General features: G+C 37.8%; 1 protein-coding gene across 1 annotated transcript in view; it reads left to right on the forward strand.

The window, feature by feature from the left end:
* SMARCC1 (SWI/SNF related, matrix associated, actin dependent regulator of chromatin, subfamily c, member 1) overlaps positions 1-19939 on the forward strand; it is a 207848-nt gene that overhangs the window by 139790 nt on the left and 48119 nt on the right. The window contains exons 20-23 of the mRNA XM_006868793.1: positions 10449-10707; positions 11306-11467; positions 17954-18009; positions 19313-19427. Coding sequence (XP_006868855.1) covers positions 10449-10707; positions 11306-11467; positions 17954-18009; positions 19313-19427 — 592 coding nt within the window. The remainder of the gene's footprint in view (positions 1-10448; positions 10708-11305; positions 11468-17953; positions 18010-19312; positions 19428-19939) is intronic.

Consider the following 19939-nt stretch of genomic DNA (forward strand, 5'->3'; position numbering starts at 1 on the left):
AAGGTTGTAAGGCTTACAGCTGGGTGAGTTTGTGGCAGAAGCAAGAAATCCATTGCTTTCTGGTTCAGGACGTTCAGCTGCACCAGGAGCCTCCATCTTATGTGGGCCCAAGCGGAGGAAGGAAGAGCAGCTATAGACGCCAGACAGAGCCACAGAAATAGAGGTGTTGACATTCTTTTCTTTTGGTATCTGTTCATTGGTCCCTTGCTGTCAGCGCACCTCCATTCTGGTGACTGTAGGGGTGCCTGAGCTAGTGGACACCCCAGCCCCACCCTCAGAGGGTTCTACTATGCATGCGCACAGATCTCCTCAACATTTAAAGAGATGGTTTCCACTTAAAACCAAATGGCCGCAGCCGGCCCTGGACTGTTTACAACTAGAAAAAAGGCCTAACAAGGATTGTGGAGCGGGACAAGCACACAAAAAAGGAAATAGTCTGAAAATTAAATCCTAAGTTTTGTCACAACAACAAACAGTTGGCAACTTAAAATTTCTTAAGAAGAAGAGTGAAAAGGGAAGCCCGTTTCCCGATTGCATCTACCTGGAGGCAATCAGAAAGCATAAAAAATACCAAAATACACACCCATCTAAGTATTAAGGCCACAGAAAACCCCTGAAGATGCCCAAAGAACAGAAGTAGGTTACCATATCTGCACATGTCCAGAAATGAGATAAAGTGACTGAGGCAAATGAACTGGAAGTAGACCTACACTCCATACTGAAAGATGGGCAGGCTTTGGAAATGCCAGAGAAGGAATTGAGAAAAATATGGAAGAAGTCAGGAAAGTGCTACGGGAACAATCAAATTAGATAGATACAGCATTGGATACAATTCAAAACCTACAGAAAGAGGTCCAAAAGATTAATAATGGAATTTCAGAAATAGACAATACACTGAAGGAGCAAAGGAGTAGAATTGAAGAGATAGACTCCAGAACTAGTGATCTAGAAGATAAATCTCTCAACACTACTAAGATAAAAGAACAAACACAAAAAAGGATAAAAAAAAAAAATCTGAAGAAGGCTTAAGATTCATGTTGGACAACATGAAGAGGAATAACATAAGAATTATTGGCATTCCAGAACAGGAACAATCATACACGTCCACAGAGGAGATAGTTGAAGAGCTTCTGGAAGAAAAATTTCCTAACATCCTGAAAAGTGAAAAGATAAGCTTTCAAGAAGCTCAACGAACCCCAGGATGGATAGACCCTAAAAGACAATCACCAAGGCATACAATAATCGAGCTCTCCAAAGTTAAAGATAAGGACAGGATCTTGAAAGCAGCTAAGGAAAAGAGAAATATACAAAGGCAAGCATATCAGATTAAGCTCAGATTTCTCACCAGAAACCATGCGGGCAAGAGACATAAATAAAACCCTGAAAGAAAAAAACTGCCACCCAAGAATCCTCCACCCAGCAAAGCTGTCAATCAAATATGATGGTGTAATCAAAACATTCCATGACAAACAGAAGCTTATGGATTTTGCCATAGCCAACCCTGCTATGAAAAACATTCTAAAGGAAGTTCTGTGGACTGAGAACCAACAAGAACAGACAACAACTACAGAATGACATACGTGGCAGCATCACCCTGAACTCAATAGACAAATGGAAGAGTAAAGAGCAGAATAAAATGATAAGAACAGAGGATCTGGGAGGTCAGTCTATGATCAAAACAATTACAATGTAAAAGAAGGGAAACACAGAGGAACAGAGACCCAGCTGGTGGGAAGGTAAGGTAGATTACTGGATAAAATAGACTGTCTTAAATGGAGGCTAGAACTAATGGAATATAAGGTAACCACAATGGGGTTGGGGTGAGGGGTCTAGTTTGGGTGTTGGGGAGCGCAATACAAGAACGTGGGAGAAGGCGGAAGAACAAGATAAATAGGGGAATACAGAGACAGGTTTGCATGGCCTAGTGGTACAGAGGGAAATAGTGATGCATATTCAACCTTGGAACAACAGAGCTCTGGGATACAGGGGTCTAGGTATAGCTTGAAGAGGGTAAATGATACTGAAATCCTTGATGGCCTTATGAATATTAGTTTCCCTTGCCTACTATTGTAAAATGGACACTTGAGTGGATAGAAAGGAATGTTGGGAAACATCAGAGAAAACTTGCAAGCCTGCCTTCAGCCTATAACTGATTGGAATACCTAAAAGGGGTTCTACCACTTGACAAGTGAAATAGGCCTCGTGCAAAGCCTTTACAGAGTATAGGACCATAGGTGGAATCCTGAGTCCCATCTAGAATCTTATGAGGTGGGACATTCCCACTAGGAAGGATAAGCAAACTGGAACAGCTGCAGTGACAGAAGATACATCCTCATGATGAACCTGACCTATACTCAGAGCAGTAGTTACTCTAAATACCAACAGAGAGGGAAAGAGTCTTCACATCAAGTATCAATGCTATCCCCTCTGTGCACAGGGTAGATAAGGATGGGCAACTTAGTCATTGGCTACCTAAAATGAGGCGGCAATAAAGGCACGAAGTGACTGGCTTACAAGATTTCAAGAGGGAGCTTAGTTTAAGAGTATGGGGGGAAAAAAAGAGTCCCCACTGACTAGCTGTCATCTTGTCTAGATGGGTCTGGTGAAGGGAGATGGGAATAAGATTCGTAAGATTCAATGGTGAGTAATTGTTATCATGAGTGGTCGCGACTGTCACAATTGTAAAGGGTGGAAGTTTTGTAGCACAAAAAAAGGGGAGTGGTTAATCTTACAGTCCGAAACAGAGGACCCTGGGACCATCAAGAGAGAAACGTGCAAGCAGAATGCGGGACCTTATTGCGAGAAGCAACAGTGCCAGAGATGGAGGCAGACTCGGGGCATGGAGACAGGAGTGGCTGAGGACTCTAGATTCATGGAATATGAAGAGACAGACTATGATCTGGTGGCCAGGAGCAGACTTGCAGAATGTGCCCTTTGGAGATGTAAATTATATATGCCTGAGTGGGTTTTGTTTGTTTGTTTGTTTGTTTTTTAAAAAGCTAAAGTGGATAGAGAGAAATACTGTTGACTGATGGTACACGGAGGGGAGTGTAATCATTGTAATGAAACAAGGTATATGATTTGTTGAATGTAAAACTGATGATATTCCCTGTAAACGTGTAAACTTCGACTTAATCCACAATAAAAACCTTAAAAACAAAAAAACAACACTATTTTGTTTTGGAAACTGAACAGATGGTAATATATATCATCTCAATCAATTTACTGAATGTTTATTTGAGTTTCCTCGTGCCTTTAAATTTTCATATCACTAAATTTTGTCAATTATTTTTGCTCTTATTGTTAGGTGCCATCTAGTTGGTACCAACTCATAGCAACCCCAAGTACAACAAAACAAAACACTGCCAGGTGCTGGGCCAACCTCACAGTTGTTGCCACAATTGAACCCATTGATGCTGCCTCTTTGCCAATCCATCTGACTGCTGGGGGTCTTCCTCTTTTTCTCTGATGCTCCACTTTTGCAAGCATGATATCCTTCTCCCGCGTGTGGTCCCTCCTGACAATATGTTTGAAGTATGAGAGATGAAGTTTCCCATCCTGTCCACTAAGGAGTACTGTGGCTCCACTTCTTCCTACACAGATGTTTGTTCCTATGGCAGCCCATGGCACTTTAAATATTCTCCAACACCATAACTCAACAGCATGAATAAGATCTTTATTCACTTTCCAGCTTTTGTGTACATGTGAAGTTATTGAAAATACCATGACTTGGTTCAGGCGCACTTTAGTCCTCAAGCAGACATCTTTGCTCTTCAACACTTTAAAAAGGTCTTGTGCAACAGTTTTGCCTAATGCAGTACATCGTTTGATTTCTTGACTGCTGCTTCCGTGAGTGTTGATAGTTGATCCATCCTTGACAACTTCCGTCTTTTCTCCATTGATAAGAATGTTGTTGAGTGGTTGGTCCCGTGGTGAGGATTTGGTTTTCTTTGCATTGAGGTGCAATCTATACCAAAGGCTGTGGTTTTGGTCAGTAAATATTTTAAGTCTTCACTTTCAGCCAGCAAGATTGTATATCATCTGCATATCGCAGGATGTTAAGGAGTCTTCCTCCAATCCTCATGCCTCATTTTTCTTCATATAACCCACCTTCTCAGATTATTTTGTCAACTTACAGTTTAAGTATGGTGAAAGAATACAACCCTGTCGCACATCTTTTTTAGTTTTAAACCATTCAGTGTTCCCATGTTCTGTTCGAACAACTGCCTCTTGATCCAGGCACAGATCCTCATTAGCACAATTAAGTGTTCTGGAATTCTCATACTTCGCGATGTTGTCCATAGCTTTCATGATCCAAACAATTGAAAGCATTTGCTTAGTCAATAAAGCACAGGTAAACATCTTTCTGATATTCTCTGCTTTCAGCCAAGATCCATTGGACATGAACAATGATATCCCTCATTCCACGTCCTCTACTGAATCCAACTTGAACCTCTGGACGTTCTCTGTCAATGTATGCTTGCAGCTGTTTTACTCACATGGGATATCAAAGATATTGTCTGGTGATTTCTGCATTCTGTTGGGTTACCATTTTCTAATCCTTTGTAGGTGGTGATAATTAAGAATACAAGGGGGTTTCACAAAGTTTGTGGAAAACTTCCATTTTCTTTAATTCTATTTTTTCACAGACTTCCAATCATTCAGCCAGATAGTTTTCTTCTAAATTCCTTGGCAGAGATGAGTGAGTGCCTTCTGTGCCACCTCACTTTCTTGAAAGATTGCAATTTTATTCCATCAATTCCTGGAGCCTGTTCTTTGCGAATTCCTTCAATACACCTTGGAATTCTTCTTTCATTATTATTGGCTCTTGATCATATGCTACCTCTTGCAATGGTTGAACACCAACCTTTCCTTTTGGTACAGTGCCTCTGTGTATTCCTTCCATCTTCTTTTGATGCATTCTGCATCTGTACTTTGGAGAGCAAGTTTTAGGGCCCCTCTGACATCCATTTTGGCCTTTTACTTCCTTCTTGTCTTACTGACTTTTTGCTTACCTTATGTATGATGTTCTTGATATCATCCCACAATAATTTTGGTTGAGTGTGAACCTCAATAGTACAAGTTAATTTTACTGAAACAACCATTTTCATGGTTTGATAATCAGCAGAAGTGTGTACCCTCCTCCCCATTTCATTACATTTATTTGAATCTCAAGGTCTGCAGCTGACCAGCCTCCTTGGAATCGCTACCATAAGGTTGCTATGAGTTGGAACCGACTTAGTGGCACTTAACAGAAACATTAAAAAGGCATGTAGCTGATTTTTTTAGAGTTAAAAAAGGAATAAATTTATTGCTTAATTAAGGTGATAGTTTAATTGAAATTTTTACTTTTAAATCGTTTTATCATTTTCTAATCCTTTGTAAGTGGTGATAGTTAAGAATACAAGGGGGTTTCACAAAGTTTGTGGAGAACTTCTGTTTTCTTTAATTCTATTTTTTCACAGACTTTTTGCAGTTCCCTTGTACACTGACACACTACGAAAATTTGGTATCATTGCCTTGATTAGGCTAATGATTTACCCATCGTTGCAACTGTTCACATAATGAAAAATATAATATGTCTTGATGTTTTTAATAAAATTTTTGTGATATTGCAGTGGGCCTCCAGACGACTCTTGCAGACACTGTATCTGACAGTGTGTCAGATTTCTTGTGCTGCTTAGATTTGATTTCAACAGTTACGGTTCCTTAACACATTTCAAGTGGTGCATTAGGTACTTCTTTTATATATACTTGTGTTTGTGTATATATGTATATATGTATATATACCTCTCCTACTTTTCAGTATTCGCTATTGTGTTCATAGCTTATTAAAGTATCTTGTTTTCGGTGTTCACCACTATTTAATGTCTTCACATTGGTCCATTTTTTATCAGTGATATGCACAGAGATATTTCTTATAGCTGTCCTTCCCTTCTTGTCCCCCAGACATTTTGTGTAGTCCTATCTGACATGGATACTATATAAAAAGAATTGTGTGTTTGGTATTTCCAAGGAAATATAGCATACTTTTATGTTCCTGTTTTTGACTCTGGGCCTTTGGGAGAAACATAATTATGCAACACCAAGTGGAATAACAACCTCATTATCATTGCTTTTTCTTGCTGCATGTTGATACTCAACAGTTTTTCCTGTTGTATGTTTAAGATTAGTGGATAGTAAATACAAAATGAGGTAAGAATAACTTGAGCTCCTGTTTACTCTGAACATATTCAAGAGAGCCACAGTATTCTTTGACAATAGTGGATTTTTTCTCCTGCAGCTAAAATCTATGCAGTAGTTGATTTTTCTTTTGAATCCTAGAGTTGAATCAACAAGTGTTGTCTACAGTTACCCAAAGAGAAATAAAAGGTTTCTCAACATCATTGTTAGTCATTGATGTCTTCTATTTATATAATTGTCAGTAACTAATAGCTTGGAGTCCTGGTGTGGTGCTGTGGGTTAATGTGTCAGACTGCAAAGTCATTTGAACTGCTCCTTGGAAACCCTATACAGGGTCGCTATGGGTCAGAATCGACCCGACTGCACTTAACAACAAACAACAATAGCTTAAGAATGGAATCCTGGTGTGGCGCTGTAGAATTGGCACTGGACTATGACTCAACGGGAGTTAACAACAACTACCCTTAACCTCAAGGTTGGCAGTTAAAGCCCATCAGTTGTTCCTTGGAAACCTTATACTCAATTGCTGTGAGTCAGAACTAACTCAACTATATTTAACAACAATAGCGTATGAATATAAAGATGAAATTTTTTAATGGATTTTTTTACTCAGAACAAAACTAATTTTTCCTCATAAATAGACAGATCCAGTAGATTCTTTTTTATTTTGTTTTGTTATTTCTAAAAGTCATTATAGCATTTTATCACACAAGTGTATCACATAGGCAGTATCCCAATTCTCCTTTTGTGTGTTTGAGACCATTGACTTTCAGTCAGGTATATATATTCTATGAAACCACAACTTTTCCGTGTGTTGCTGTTAATATCATTGGTGCTATTCAGTTTGTTGTCTAATCAGGGACTTAAATTCCAAATATTGGAGTAGCCAGATTGGAATCTACATATTAAATTTATGAAAGCAGTTTAAAAAAGATACTTGGTTGGTATAAACGAAGGATAATATAAGATTCTTTAGTAAACTCTTTTTTAAAAATATATGATAAATTCTGAGAAAGACTTGTTTGAGTAAGATTTCAGCTATAAAATTGAGTATGAGTAATATCAGGTGTTTGAGCTGAAAATGAGTCAGTAGTATAAGAAACTATAAAATGCTCAGTCCTTGCTACATTCTGAAATCCATTGATAGAATCAGGTTACCATAAAGAAGGAATTAGTGGCACTACTCTTCCACAGTGATTCAGAGATTTTTAAAACAAGCTTTCACAAATTTTTTTGTTTTTTTCCATTTTGTTAAAAGTATAAGACAAAGTTTTCTGTTTTAACCACTATTAAGTGTGCAATCAGAGGCATTCATTGCTTTCACAATGTTTTCCCATCATACATTTTCAAATCTTTTTGTACCCCCAGTCACAAATTCTGTACCCATTAAGCAACAATTCCTTCTTCTCACTTGTCCACAGCCCCTGATAACTTCTAATCTGCTTTCTGTCTGTAAGCATATAAAATTGTATGTTCTAAATAATACATTGTTTTCCCCTTTCATGTCTGGCTTATTTCACTTAATCACTGTGGCACTATAGGTCAGCATCTCAATGTCGACAGTTCAAACCCACCAGCTGCTCCTCAAAAACCTTGTTCATTATCCCTATGAGTCATAACTTAATCAGTTGCACTTAGCAACGCTTTTAAGGTTAGTCCATGCTATGTCAAGTATCAGAATTTAATTTTTTTATGGATGAATAAGTGTGTGTGTGTGTGTGTGTGTATAAATATATGTGCACACAATAAGAAATGCAGACAGGAAGGAGGCGGTATAAAAGGAAAAACAGCTAAACGTGGTGGTGAAGTGCTGTTGAGTTGGTTCTGACTCATATTGACCCCTATAGGCTTTCTGAGAAGTGGTTGGTGAGTTTGAACTCCTGCCTACCTTTAGCTTCAAACTGATCTTTTAATCCATTGTTTATACGACAGTGCTACACCAGGAATTTATTATGTTTATTTTTTTGCTGATGAAGATGTGGGCTGTTTGGTGCTTTTGGGTATCAGGAGTAATTATTCTGTGAACACTGGTATACATGTATTTGTTAGAAGTCCCTGTTTTCCAATCTTTTAGTATCACAACTTGATTTTAAATTTGCAGTTAGTTACTATATTTCCTCCAAATAATTTATACTTGTTCCTGGACTTGAAATTCATAGAACTAGAGTCTGTGAGCGGCTTATCTCTTGTGATCTCAAGTATGTATCGTGCATTTTTGCTTTCTCCTGCCATATTTCATTAACCTCTGATTGTCTGGTGCCGTTTTAGTTGATTCCAATCCTATAGTAATAACCTTATACAGGGGTTCCACGGCCGTAAACCTTTGTGTGAGCAGAAAACCTAATCTTTATCTTGTCATAGGTTATGAGCCTAAAATTAGTTACAGAAAAATTTTTTTTTTTTTGCTTTTCTGTTTATCTTTTTTTTAATGTTGTGAATTATGTGATACTTCACATGGGAGAACATTAGCTTTACATTCATCCTATCATATATCATTTTATTGCCATAGTTACAATGCCCTCCATGCATCACCAACCAACCAAATGGCATACCCTGTAAGCCTGCCTCCCTCCCCCGCAGGTCTCAACACACAGCCCCTCTCCCTCCTGGGTCTAGAATCTCTAGCCACTCCATCTGTCCACGTCATTGTCTCTGCCCCCAACTCTCCAACTTTATGTAATCCAACTTTAGAAAATCTTCCTGAACTTTCTTAACTGGCTAAAGAAATACAAATGAAAGAAAAACCTGTTTTAGTAAATTTGTTGGGAAAGTTTATGATAGAACAGGCCAAGGAAATTCCTACCCCTAATTAGGAACTTAACACAGCCCCAGTAAATATCCAAGAGCACTGAGAGCTCTTTGACTACCCAGAGAAAACCCATGAATAGCCTCAATTTTCAAGGGGCTTTAATGCACAAGCATTAGCTCGTTTAGATTTTGAAAAGTCTACCACTCCTGTGAGAGTGAAAGCCTGAAGTAGCAGTTGGAGCCTGGATTAGGACATCAGTTCGCTTTATAAGTAGGTAGAGAATTATTGCCACAATAAGCTCATTTCATAGCATGGATCAGCAAATCAGGCACTAGAGCATGGCTTTTCAACTGCAGCATTACTAACAGTTGCCTGGATTGTTTTGTTTTTGTGTGGGTGACTGTTACGTGCATTTTAGGGTGTTTAACAGTACCCATGGCATGTCAGTAGTATGTTCCCAGTGCAACAGCTAAAAATGTCTCCGGATATTGCCAAATGTCCCTGAGGATATGGCATTTCCTCTGGTGAAGAACCTGTACTTGAGAACTGTGGGATAGTAGCAGCTTTAGTAAGCTATCAAGTAGATTCTTTTTACCCAGTTAATTCCTTGAAATGCATAGGACCATGCATTTCTGGTATTCTTCCTACCATTTTATCCTTCTTCCCCTGGATACTCCCTTTTACTCTAATGTTTTGAAGTGTTTCAGGATTTTCTGTGATAAATTAAATATTTTTAAAGTAGATAATTATGTACTTGTAAATTCTAGAATCTGCTTATCAGTTTCTTCAAAAGTCAGATTCATTGAATTGACAGTTCAGTTTGAAGAGAAGTGCCATCTTAATAATAAGACTTTAGATGTATGAACACAGAGTACTTCTTTTATTTATGTTTCTAGTTTCTTTCAGCAGTTTAGTGTTTTGAGTTTCTTCCCTAGCATATTTGTTTTCTAATTTAAAATTGTTCACAGCTACTATAAATAGAACTACACTTGATTTTTTCTGTTGCCTTTCTCTTCTGGGACATTGCTAAACTTTATTTTAGTGTCTTTTATGGTAGCTTCTTTTGGATGTTTTATATAAACAATCATGTCTCTGTAAATAAAAGTTTTAATTTATTGTAGTATGTATGCCTTTTTATATTTTTCTTGCTTAAGAACTTTGTGTGATTCAAGTTTATAAACTTCTCTTCTAATACACATTTTGTACCTTTATATTATTTTATTAAAGGAACCCTGGTGGTACGGTGGTTAAATGCTCACTGATTCAAACCCACCAGCTGCTCTATGAGTGAAAGAATGTGGCATTCTGTTTTCATATAGATTTATAGTCCTAGCAAGGTATGGAGTAGTTCTACTGTCACTGTGAGTCATGTTTAACAAGATAACAAGGATGGTGTTTTGTTTTGTTTTTTAAAAAGCTAAAGAACAATCAGAAGCTACTGGTTTCTTTGCATATTATTTCATTTTACCGTACATTAAACCTCCTGTGTTTGTTTATTTGTTTTATTCAATTTTAGGCCCTAGAGATGTACAAGGATGATTGGAATAAAGTGTCAGAACATGTTGGAAGTCGTACTCAGGATGAATGCATCCTCCACTTTTTGAGGCTTCCCATTGAGGACCCATACCTTGAGAATTCAGATGCTTCACTTGGTCCTTTGGCCTACCAGCCTGTCCCCTTCAGTCAGTCGGGAAACCCAGTCATGAGCACTGTTGCTTTCTTGGCCTCTGTGGTGGACCCACGAGTGGCGTCTGCTGCAGCGAAAGCGGCTTTGGGTACAGATTCATTAAGCCAACTTTGCACTATAAAATTTACTTTTAATATATAATTAACAATTTTTAAAACATATCCTTTAGAGGTACCATCTACTGTTTTTAAAGTATTATAACTTTTTAAAGCATTTTAATTGTTCTTGAATAATTAGGAGCATTCATTTAAAAATGAAGACACAAGAGTTTTTCATGGTATAATTTTGTGGTTAATACTTGATTTTATATAATCCATGAAAGCTATGTAATATTCTTTGATTATATTAATCATAGTTGTAACTTTCTTACATTATATAACTTTTTCTTTGCTTTAGGGTTATCATTCTAGCCAGTAGATAGATAAATTTGAACAATAATTTCAATTGTTACTTACAGAAATCCGAAGAATTCAGTTTTTTATAACCTTAAGATACTGTGAAAAGTTTAGTCATAGAATTTCATCACTGTATATGATTCTTTCGTTTGGCTTTCTCATTTTGCTAGTATAGGGACCAAGTCTTAGAGGTCACTATGTCTAAAACATTACTGTTGCTTCAGTTTTCCCAGCAAATGTTGATGCTAAAGCTGGTCACTATTCTTCTTCTTCTTCTTTTTTTTTGAACAGAGGAATTTTCTCGAGTCCGGGAGGAGGTACCACTGGAATTGGTTGAAGCTCATGTCAAAAAAGTACAAGATGCAGCACGAGCCTCCGGGAAGGTGGATCCGACCTATGGTTTGGAGAGCAGCTGTATTGCAGGCACGGGACCCGATGAGCCAGAGAAGCTGGGTAAGTCAGTCCTGCATTGTAGTTTATCAAAGGACAGAACTAACAAATCTGTATATTAGTTTATTAGAATAATTGGGTTTACTTCCATTTAAGAGTGTAATCAGTATAAACCTAATTCAAGGTAAGTGATAAAAAAATTATTTTTCTTTTGTCTTCCTTTTAGTTATTTATTTAGTTGTTATTCTTAAGTACTATCAAATCAGTTCTGACTTATGTTTTTGTTGTTAAGTGCTGTCGAGTCAATTCCAACACATAGTGACCCTGTACAGGGTTACTGACACTGTAAAATCTTTATGGGAGCAGAAAGCCTCATCTTTCTCCCATAGAGCAGCTGGATAGAAACCGTGTATAGGGTTTCTAAGACTTGTAAATCTTTGCAGAAGCAAAACACCTCATCTTTTCTCATCATTGGGGTACTTAGAATTTAAAATTTATTTTAATAGTATCATAGTGGTAAAGTATATGATGGATATTTTTATTCATTTATTGTTGGTCTTTAGGCCGTATTAATAGAATTTCACTAAGAACTTAAATACCTAAATGTAATGATAAAGGCATTGGAATTCATTAATATCTTAGCTTCAAGGTGATTTTCTAATAATGTACATCTACCACTCTCGTGTGGTGCTGTGGGATTAAAGCACTACACTGAAAGGTTGGTTAGAACTCAGCAGCCACTCATTGGAAACCCAATACAGGGTTGCTATGAGTCAGAACCAACTCAGCGTCACTTAACAACAACAACCCTAAATTGAAGCAATTTTTTATAGTTTCAGCTGTCCAAGAGATAATTCCTAATAACTTTTTGCATCCTTTCTTTTCTTTTTCTGTTAAGAGAGAAAATAAGGAATGGTGCATATCAAAATCAAAGTCTTCAGGAATCTGAGGATTTTACATAGTCTATGTGTTCTCTTTGTCCCAGTCACATGAAAGCCAGCTATGAGCACAGCCCTCAGCCTTTCTTTTTCTAAATACAGAGATATTTCACCATCAATGTAGAAAGGGTTTTTGACTTCTAACATGGGTGCTGATACTAGCAGCTTTTCATTACCAACAATAAAAAGGCTAGGATCATCCCTAGAAAAATCTGGTAGAACTGAATATATGGCCACCATCTTCATATGTTTTTACATTTCTTCTTCTGTTTTCAGTTTCTATATTTATTACCACAGTATTATTTATGTAAATGGAAAACTATCCATAAACAAAACAATAAATATATTTTACCAGGTTTTAAGTGAAGAGGACTTAAAACATTTACTGATGAAGATCAAAGAGCACAGTCTTCGGTATAGATTACATGTCAATATCAAGAACAAAAATCCTCACCATTGGACCAAAAAACAACATTCTTATCAACAGAGAAAAGATTGAAGTTGTCAAGGACTTCATTCTTCTTGGATCAACTATCAACACTCATGGAAGCAGCAGTCAAGAGATCAGACGATGTATTGCATTAGGCAAATCTGCTGCACAGGAACCTTTTAAAGTTGGAAGAGCAAGGATGTCAGCTTGAGGACTAAGGTGCACCTGACCCAAGCCATGGTATTTTCAATAACCTCATATGCATGCAGTAGCTGGAAAATGAATAAGGAAGGCCGTAAGACCGTAGAAGAATTGATTCTTTTTAGTTATGGTGTTAGAGGAGAATATTGAAAGTACCATGGGCTGCCAAAAGAACCAATAGATCCGTTTTGGAAGAAGTGCAGCCAGAGTGCTCCTTGGAGGCCAAGATGACCAAACTTCATCTCTCATACTTCAGATATATTGTCAGGAGGGAACAGTCACTGGAGAAGGGTATCATGTTTGATAAGGTGGATGGTCAGAGAAAAAGAGGAAGACCCCCAGCATGATGGATTGGCCAAGTGACAGCATCGATGGAGTCTGGGGTTGCCACAGTAGTGAGGTTGGCCCAGGATTGGGCAGTGTTTCGTTCTGCTGTGCATAAGGTCACTGTGGATTGGAACTGACTCGATGGCACCTAACAACAGCAGCAAGGTTTTATACCTAGGTTAAAGAAAGTAATGAAAAATGGCATGGCAGGTAGATATTCATGATGTAAGAACATAATGAAGTCTGGGGGTACTGGAAGAAAATAATAACAATTATAAAGGAGGAACTTTCATTTACTTCTCATTATTTGACAATCACTAAGAAGTATGAGTTTCTAAATAAGTACCTTTGAGAATAAAAAAGCAACAACAACAAAGCTGTTGACCTGAGTTGGTTATTCCTCTCATTTCCTACTAATTATTTTAGCAAGCCTCTTTTACTATAAAGGAAGTTCACAGAGAAACCTTAGCATGACATACCTGGAAATTTACTTTGAAAGAGAGAAATGCACTAGATTTTCCCAAACAGTAAGTGTTTAAACTTGCCTCTGCAATTAGTGGATATCCGGATGCCACCAAGTTCCCTCAATAATACACATGTCTTAGTCTCATTAATTTGCATTCACACACACAAAGATCCACTTATAATAGTAGTTTCTAAGGTGAATCTGTTGACCTGGTTTATTTCAAGGCAGAGGTGTCATCTCAGAAGATTATGGTGACTGTTACTTGGGACTCCATACGGGGGTTATCATTATAGATTATCTTTTGTGTGTATGTGAACTAAGTGGTAGTTTACTGGGAAAACATTGGCTTTATATTATCATTTAATTGCTGTGATTACAATCTCCTCCATGCATCATCATTCAACAGTATTTGCTTCCATTCCTTCTGGGTTTTTTTGTTTGTTTGTTGTTGTTTTTTAGGGTGGGGTGGGAAGATGTACACAAAAACACTCAGGAATATATAATAAATTAAACAACCAAAGGGCACATTCTGCAAGCCTGCCTCCTGGTTGCCAGCACTCAGTCCCTCTCTTTCCACGAGTCCTCTCATATCTACCTCCATCTCTGGTATCACTTTATGGTTACAGTATTTCATTGCAAAACAATATTGATTGGATTATCTGCCACTATATAAGAATTTGGCATGTTTCTGAATACTTTTCCAAAATGTGCTTTGTTGTAGGAAGTTAGAATTCTCTGGACATCTGATAAGGGCATTTCAAGAAGGGAAACCTTTTAAGAATGTCCTTTAAAATGTCAACTTCATAATTCCAAAGTTTGGCTCATCCTGTTGTCGGTTTCTTTCTAGTCCTTTTCTTTTATCAGATATTCTTACTGGAGCCAGTTAATATGTTCGTTTACTTCACAATCTTATCAAACATCTACTTTTTCCTTGATAGTATGAAATTCATCACATCTCAGGTCAGCAAGAGATTGCCATGTCTGTTTATGCTCATTTATCATTACTTGTTCATCATCATCACTGGTCTTCAAACATATTTAAACCAATCTATGAGTACTCGTTTCCATAATGAAAAAAAAAGTCCCAGCCATCCTCATCCAGGAAAGGGTGGGCTTGCAGTAGGTTGTTGACCACACACTGTTGTGCCTGCTGAGTGCTGGGATTCAGTGAGTCTTCCAGGTACTTAGTCATGTCTGCCTGGAGAAACTCAAATTATCCTTATCCTCAGTTTACAGCTGAATAGAAAGATGGCATCTGCTCCCCCTAACTGGCTCTGGACTAGAAGACTGCTCATTCTGTGAGGATGCTCATTTTGTAGGGCTTCCAGGAGCCATCCATCCTTAACAGTTCTGCTTATTAGTAATCACATCCATCAGAATAGCCTGGTGCCCAAATTTTTTTTTTTTAAACAGCTGCTGAACCATCTGATGATCATTAAGTGCTTCTTCCGCTTGAAACCTATGCACTAGCTCTCCTAAATTTTTCTCCACTGGCCAACTGCAGACATAATCAATTGAACAAATTTTCATTGCTGAATTCTATAAAATGTACCACTTAAGAGACTGGTAGTCCAAATTTAGAACACTGGTTCTACAGGAAGGCTTTCTCACTCTTTTGGCCCTAGGTTAAGGACTTTGTCTCTCTTGAGCATCAGAAGGCCCGATATTCCTTGGCGATCTCCGTGGTTTTGGCATCTATCTTAATCTCAGTTCTAAATCCAAATGATGTGCTTTGCTCCCAGTTCTTTCTTAGTGATAGTCTATGATAAATATTTTTAGATGCAAATCTTTTTTTGTGTGTGTGTGTAGATATATATGCCGGGGACTGGCTCGACATAGGGGTTCGGTTCACGAGGAGGAGATACCTGGTGGCGATAGAGATTGCAAAAGCAACACAGAGACGCAAAGAGAGAGACAAAGAGACACCCCGAAACCAAGGTGAATGCTGGACTGGCATCAGGCAGATCCTGCATTGCAAACATCTCAGCCACGAAAGCCGTAATATCCTGCATAGTAAACAGCTTAGCTAAGCAGGCAATATGGTTGCAATGCTGGACTGTGCCCCCTGCATGCTGTAACGCAGGCCTTGCCAGTCATAATGCACTTGGATTCATTCTGCGCCTTCCTTTTTTTTAGGGGAGGTACTTTACACAAAGCTAGTAGGTACTAAGACAAGGTACAGCTGTCAATCTTACTTTTCCAGACATTCAGGCAACTTTACATCATACTTCGCAGGTTCAAATCTCATCACAGCAACTTGGTTTCTCAAGCTTAATTAACATACCTTTTAGCACCTAGCCTCAAATGGGGGGAGGAAGATTGGGAGGATTCCTATTGTGTTGGCTGCCCAGCCCAGGTTCTTCAGGAAAAGAGGCTCCTGGGTGAATAGGCAGCACCTGGAAACACTTTAGGGAGGGCATTCCTATTGTCCTTGGAACAGACCAGGGAGTCACCCAATTTACCTTGAATGAATTCTCTGAGGGAAGAACTTTGCCTGTTTGGAATTTTACAGTCTTGGTTTTTAGAAAAATATTACATTTATCTGTGTATATCAAGGTCTTCATGTCTGCAATTAATAAAACATAACTGGACACTAAGATTAAAAATAATTTGTTACTAAACTGCCAGGTGGCTAGATCTGTTCCTCAGAGCCTGCGACCTGTAACACTCGGGCCAATAGGGCCTCGAACCTCTGACCAGGCCTTCACGGTCTGCAACATATATATAAATATATATAAATACTAAGGACTTTCATAGTTATTTTAATTTATATTATGCTAAATTTTAGCTCGTTTTTGTTTTGCTTTGGCTTTTTCTTTAACTTTTTGAGAAACCACCAAACTACTTCTCATAATGGGTAACACCAATTTTTATTTCCAATAGCTAACAACTTTTGTTATTGTCCCTTTTTTTAAGTTATACTCATCCTAACAGGTATGAAATATTCTGATATGTATTTCTATAATGACAAATGCTGTTGAGCATCTTACATGGTTGTTGGTCAAATTTTAGAAAATGTCTGTTCCAGTCCTTTGCCCAATTACCTTTTGTCTTTTTTATTTTTCTTGTGGCATCATGAGCTGTTGTTAACTGTGTTAACCATAAGGTCACCAGTTCAAATCCACCAGCCATTCCATGGGAGAAAGATGAGACTTTCTGAACCCATAACATTTTCCAGGTTCTAAAACCTTATACAGTCAGTATGACTTGGAATCAACTCAACATCACACAGCCAACATCTATTAGGATACTTCAGTAGAAAAATTAAAAGATAATTTTTCTGTTAACTTTTTGAAGCCCCCTCGTGTGTGTACACATCCATACAAAAACACTTTCCATTTCAACATTGATGTGGTAAAGAAGGTTTTATAGTAACATAATTCCCTAGGCCGTTATAATTTTTTTTTTTTTTATGTTTATAGTGAATTATGTGATAGTTTACATGGGTGAACATTAGCTTTATGTTCATCCAATTGTATATCGTTTCATTGCCATGGTTACAGTCCTCTTCATGCATCATCAACCAACCAAAGGGTATATACTCTGCAAGCCCCTCTCCCTCTCTAGATCTAGAGTCCCCAGCTGCTCCATCTCTTCACATCATCATCTCCACCTCCATCTCTCGCATTACTGCTTCTCTGGGTGGTAGAGTCCCGAACACCACTCTTCTCCCTAATGGTTCCAGGGACCTCTGCTCTTGGACTGCAAAGTCAATCACTCCCCTCCTTTTGCTACAAAGCATCTACCTTTACATTTCCAACCCTCACAGTCAGTCCTGATAACAATTCTTCACCATTGTACAACAAGGAATTTATCCCCACCTCCTTTCATTAGCCCTTCCCAGACAGATTGGGTACTACTTTGTGGAGATTCTACCTTCCTGCACCCTCTGGATCTAGCCTCTCTCTTGAAAACTTGTAAGCCAGTCACTTCTTGCCTTTGTACTCTTCCCCCCACCCCCATTGGGTAGCCAGTGTGTCCAAGTTCCCCATCCCTGTCTCCTCTGTGTATGGATGAGAGTGAATGATCCTTGCTGTAAAGATGTGTTCCCTCTTTTCAGCTACTGCATCCATGGTCACTTAGTCGGAACCGTCTTGACAGCAGTTAACAACAACAATACCTGTATGATGCCTTTCATTTTTTTTTTCCATATTGGATTATAGCTTCATACTCTTTTACTTGTGTAGATGGAGCTGAAGAGGAAAAAATGGAAACAGATACTGATGGGCAGCAAACTGAAAAGGTGAAGTGTTTCTGAATTCTTTCACATCAGTATAGCCATAGAGAGCATACCTTTCAGAGAATATTAGTTTAGGTTATTTATTTATTTTTTTTCTCCAGATCTCTTGAGCCCCTCTCAGGGAACTATAAATGGTCCTCTCTCAGCCACGTAGACATTGCTTTGAGGTATAGTTCTCCCATGGTATAAATAGGGCATTTAACATTCATTCATTCATTAAAGTTTTATCCAGTCTGTGAGACACAGTTGGGAATATGAACAGAACAGTAAGGGATTTTCTAATAGCATTAGTAGTCTGCACAAGAAAATTTAGAGAAGTCTTAATGATAAGGCAACATTTGAGCTAGGTTTTAAAGTATAGGTAGAACTATGAAAATTTGAAATGAAGGCGAGTGAATAAAAGATTTCGACTAGCTGGCAAGGTACCACACTGAAGTCAGTTTGTGAAGGGCATCAAAGTGGCCAGTATGTCTGTTCCCTGATACCTGTCAACATAAGATGGGTTAAACAGAATTGGACTTGGCAGCCTTTTAGGTCTGGGGTCTGTTTATCCTCCACACGATCATAGTACATGATGACAGTCCGTCTTTGTTTGCATAAATACATTCGAGTACGGATTTACATCCTTGGTTACATGTAGGATAATAGTAATGTACATTAGAGTTCTTGATTTGAGCTGTACATTTGTGATTTCATTTAATCCTAAAGTAACATAATCAAGTCAATGGTGATATCTTCCTTTTTTACACAATTTTACATTATTTGTTCAAGGCCAAATTTTAGATATTTTAGAATCAGCAAATGATACCAAATATTGACCTATGGAATTAAGGTTTGCATTCATCAGAGTGTCATCACTGCTCTCCTATTATGAATCTTCTTCCTAAAAAACATTAGTAAATAGCTATATTAAGGATTTTGTCAGCTTGTTATTTTAGCAACCTTTCATCTTATTTTGTGGTCTATTCATACAATTATTACCTTTATCTGTTTCGTAAGTATTCACACAGGCAGTCTTCCCTGACGTTACATTAGCAATTGTAACTTGTGGCTTTCCAGCAGAGGATGCAGAAAAGTAACGACTATGTGCTAATGTGTGCTATCTTGTGAGCAGTCAGTATTGAGATGGAGAAAGATTTGAATCTGAATTTATCTATTTTTTAGCATTTTCCTCTAAGGCAAGTCTGAACCTAGTTCACTTCCTGCAAAAACAATGCTGGACCCTTTTATTAGTTTGAGATGATATTACTTATATGAGGACCATTTTTAACTTACTTCTTACTGTCTATTTTTATATCCTTTTCAGACAGAAAACAAAGTTGAAAATGAAATGAGTGACAGTGATAAAGGACAAGATGGAGAAAATGAAAAAATAAGTGAGAAGGAACAGAATAATGATGTTAGTGAAGATATTAAATCAGGTAATTTGAAGAAACTCAAATTATGCCATAAAACTATAAAAGATACTGGAAAATTATGATCAGTTTAATTGTATAGATTATATTTGCTGATTTATTTTGGGTTTGGTTTTTAATATAACAGGGTATGTGTGTTACCGTTTGCCAATGGGTTCCAGTCCTGATGCTAGTGGCTAAGTTTTCTTGCTCTTTTCAATAGTTTATGGATGAACAGGTTACTCACTGACTGATGTCACCAGACAGACCCGCCATGTTATTTTTAGTGTCTGTTGCTTACATGCACATCTTAACTTTCTCAAGAGGCTTGTAAAAGTACTCTATTCTCAGCTTCTAATTTCCTCCAGCCCTAAGGGTTTCCCAGAATATTTCATTTACTGATATACAAACATGTAGGTTTTATGACATGGTTCCCTTGAATTTTCTTTTATATACAAGAGGACAACATACCGAGTTTAGAGAAAGGGCAGACAGAGTGTACCATTTGGACAATCCATCCTAAGCAGAATCTGTTTTCA

Source organism: Chrysochloris asiatica, unplaced genomic scaffold (assembly GCF_000296735.1).
Source record: "Chrysochloris asiatica unplaced genomic scaffold, ChrAsi1.0 scaffold00124, whole genome shotgun sequence".
NCBI lineage: Eukaryota > Metazoa > Chordata > Mammalia > Afrosoricida > Chrysochloridae > Chrysochloris > Chrysochloris asiatica.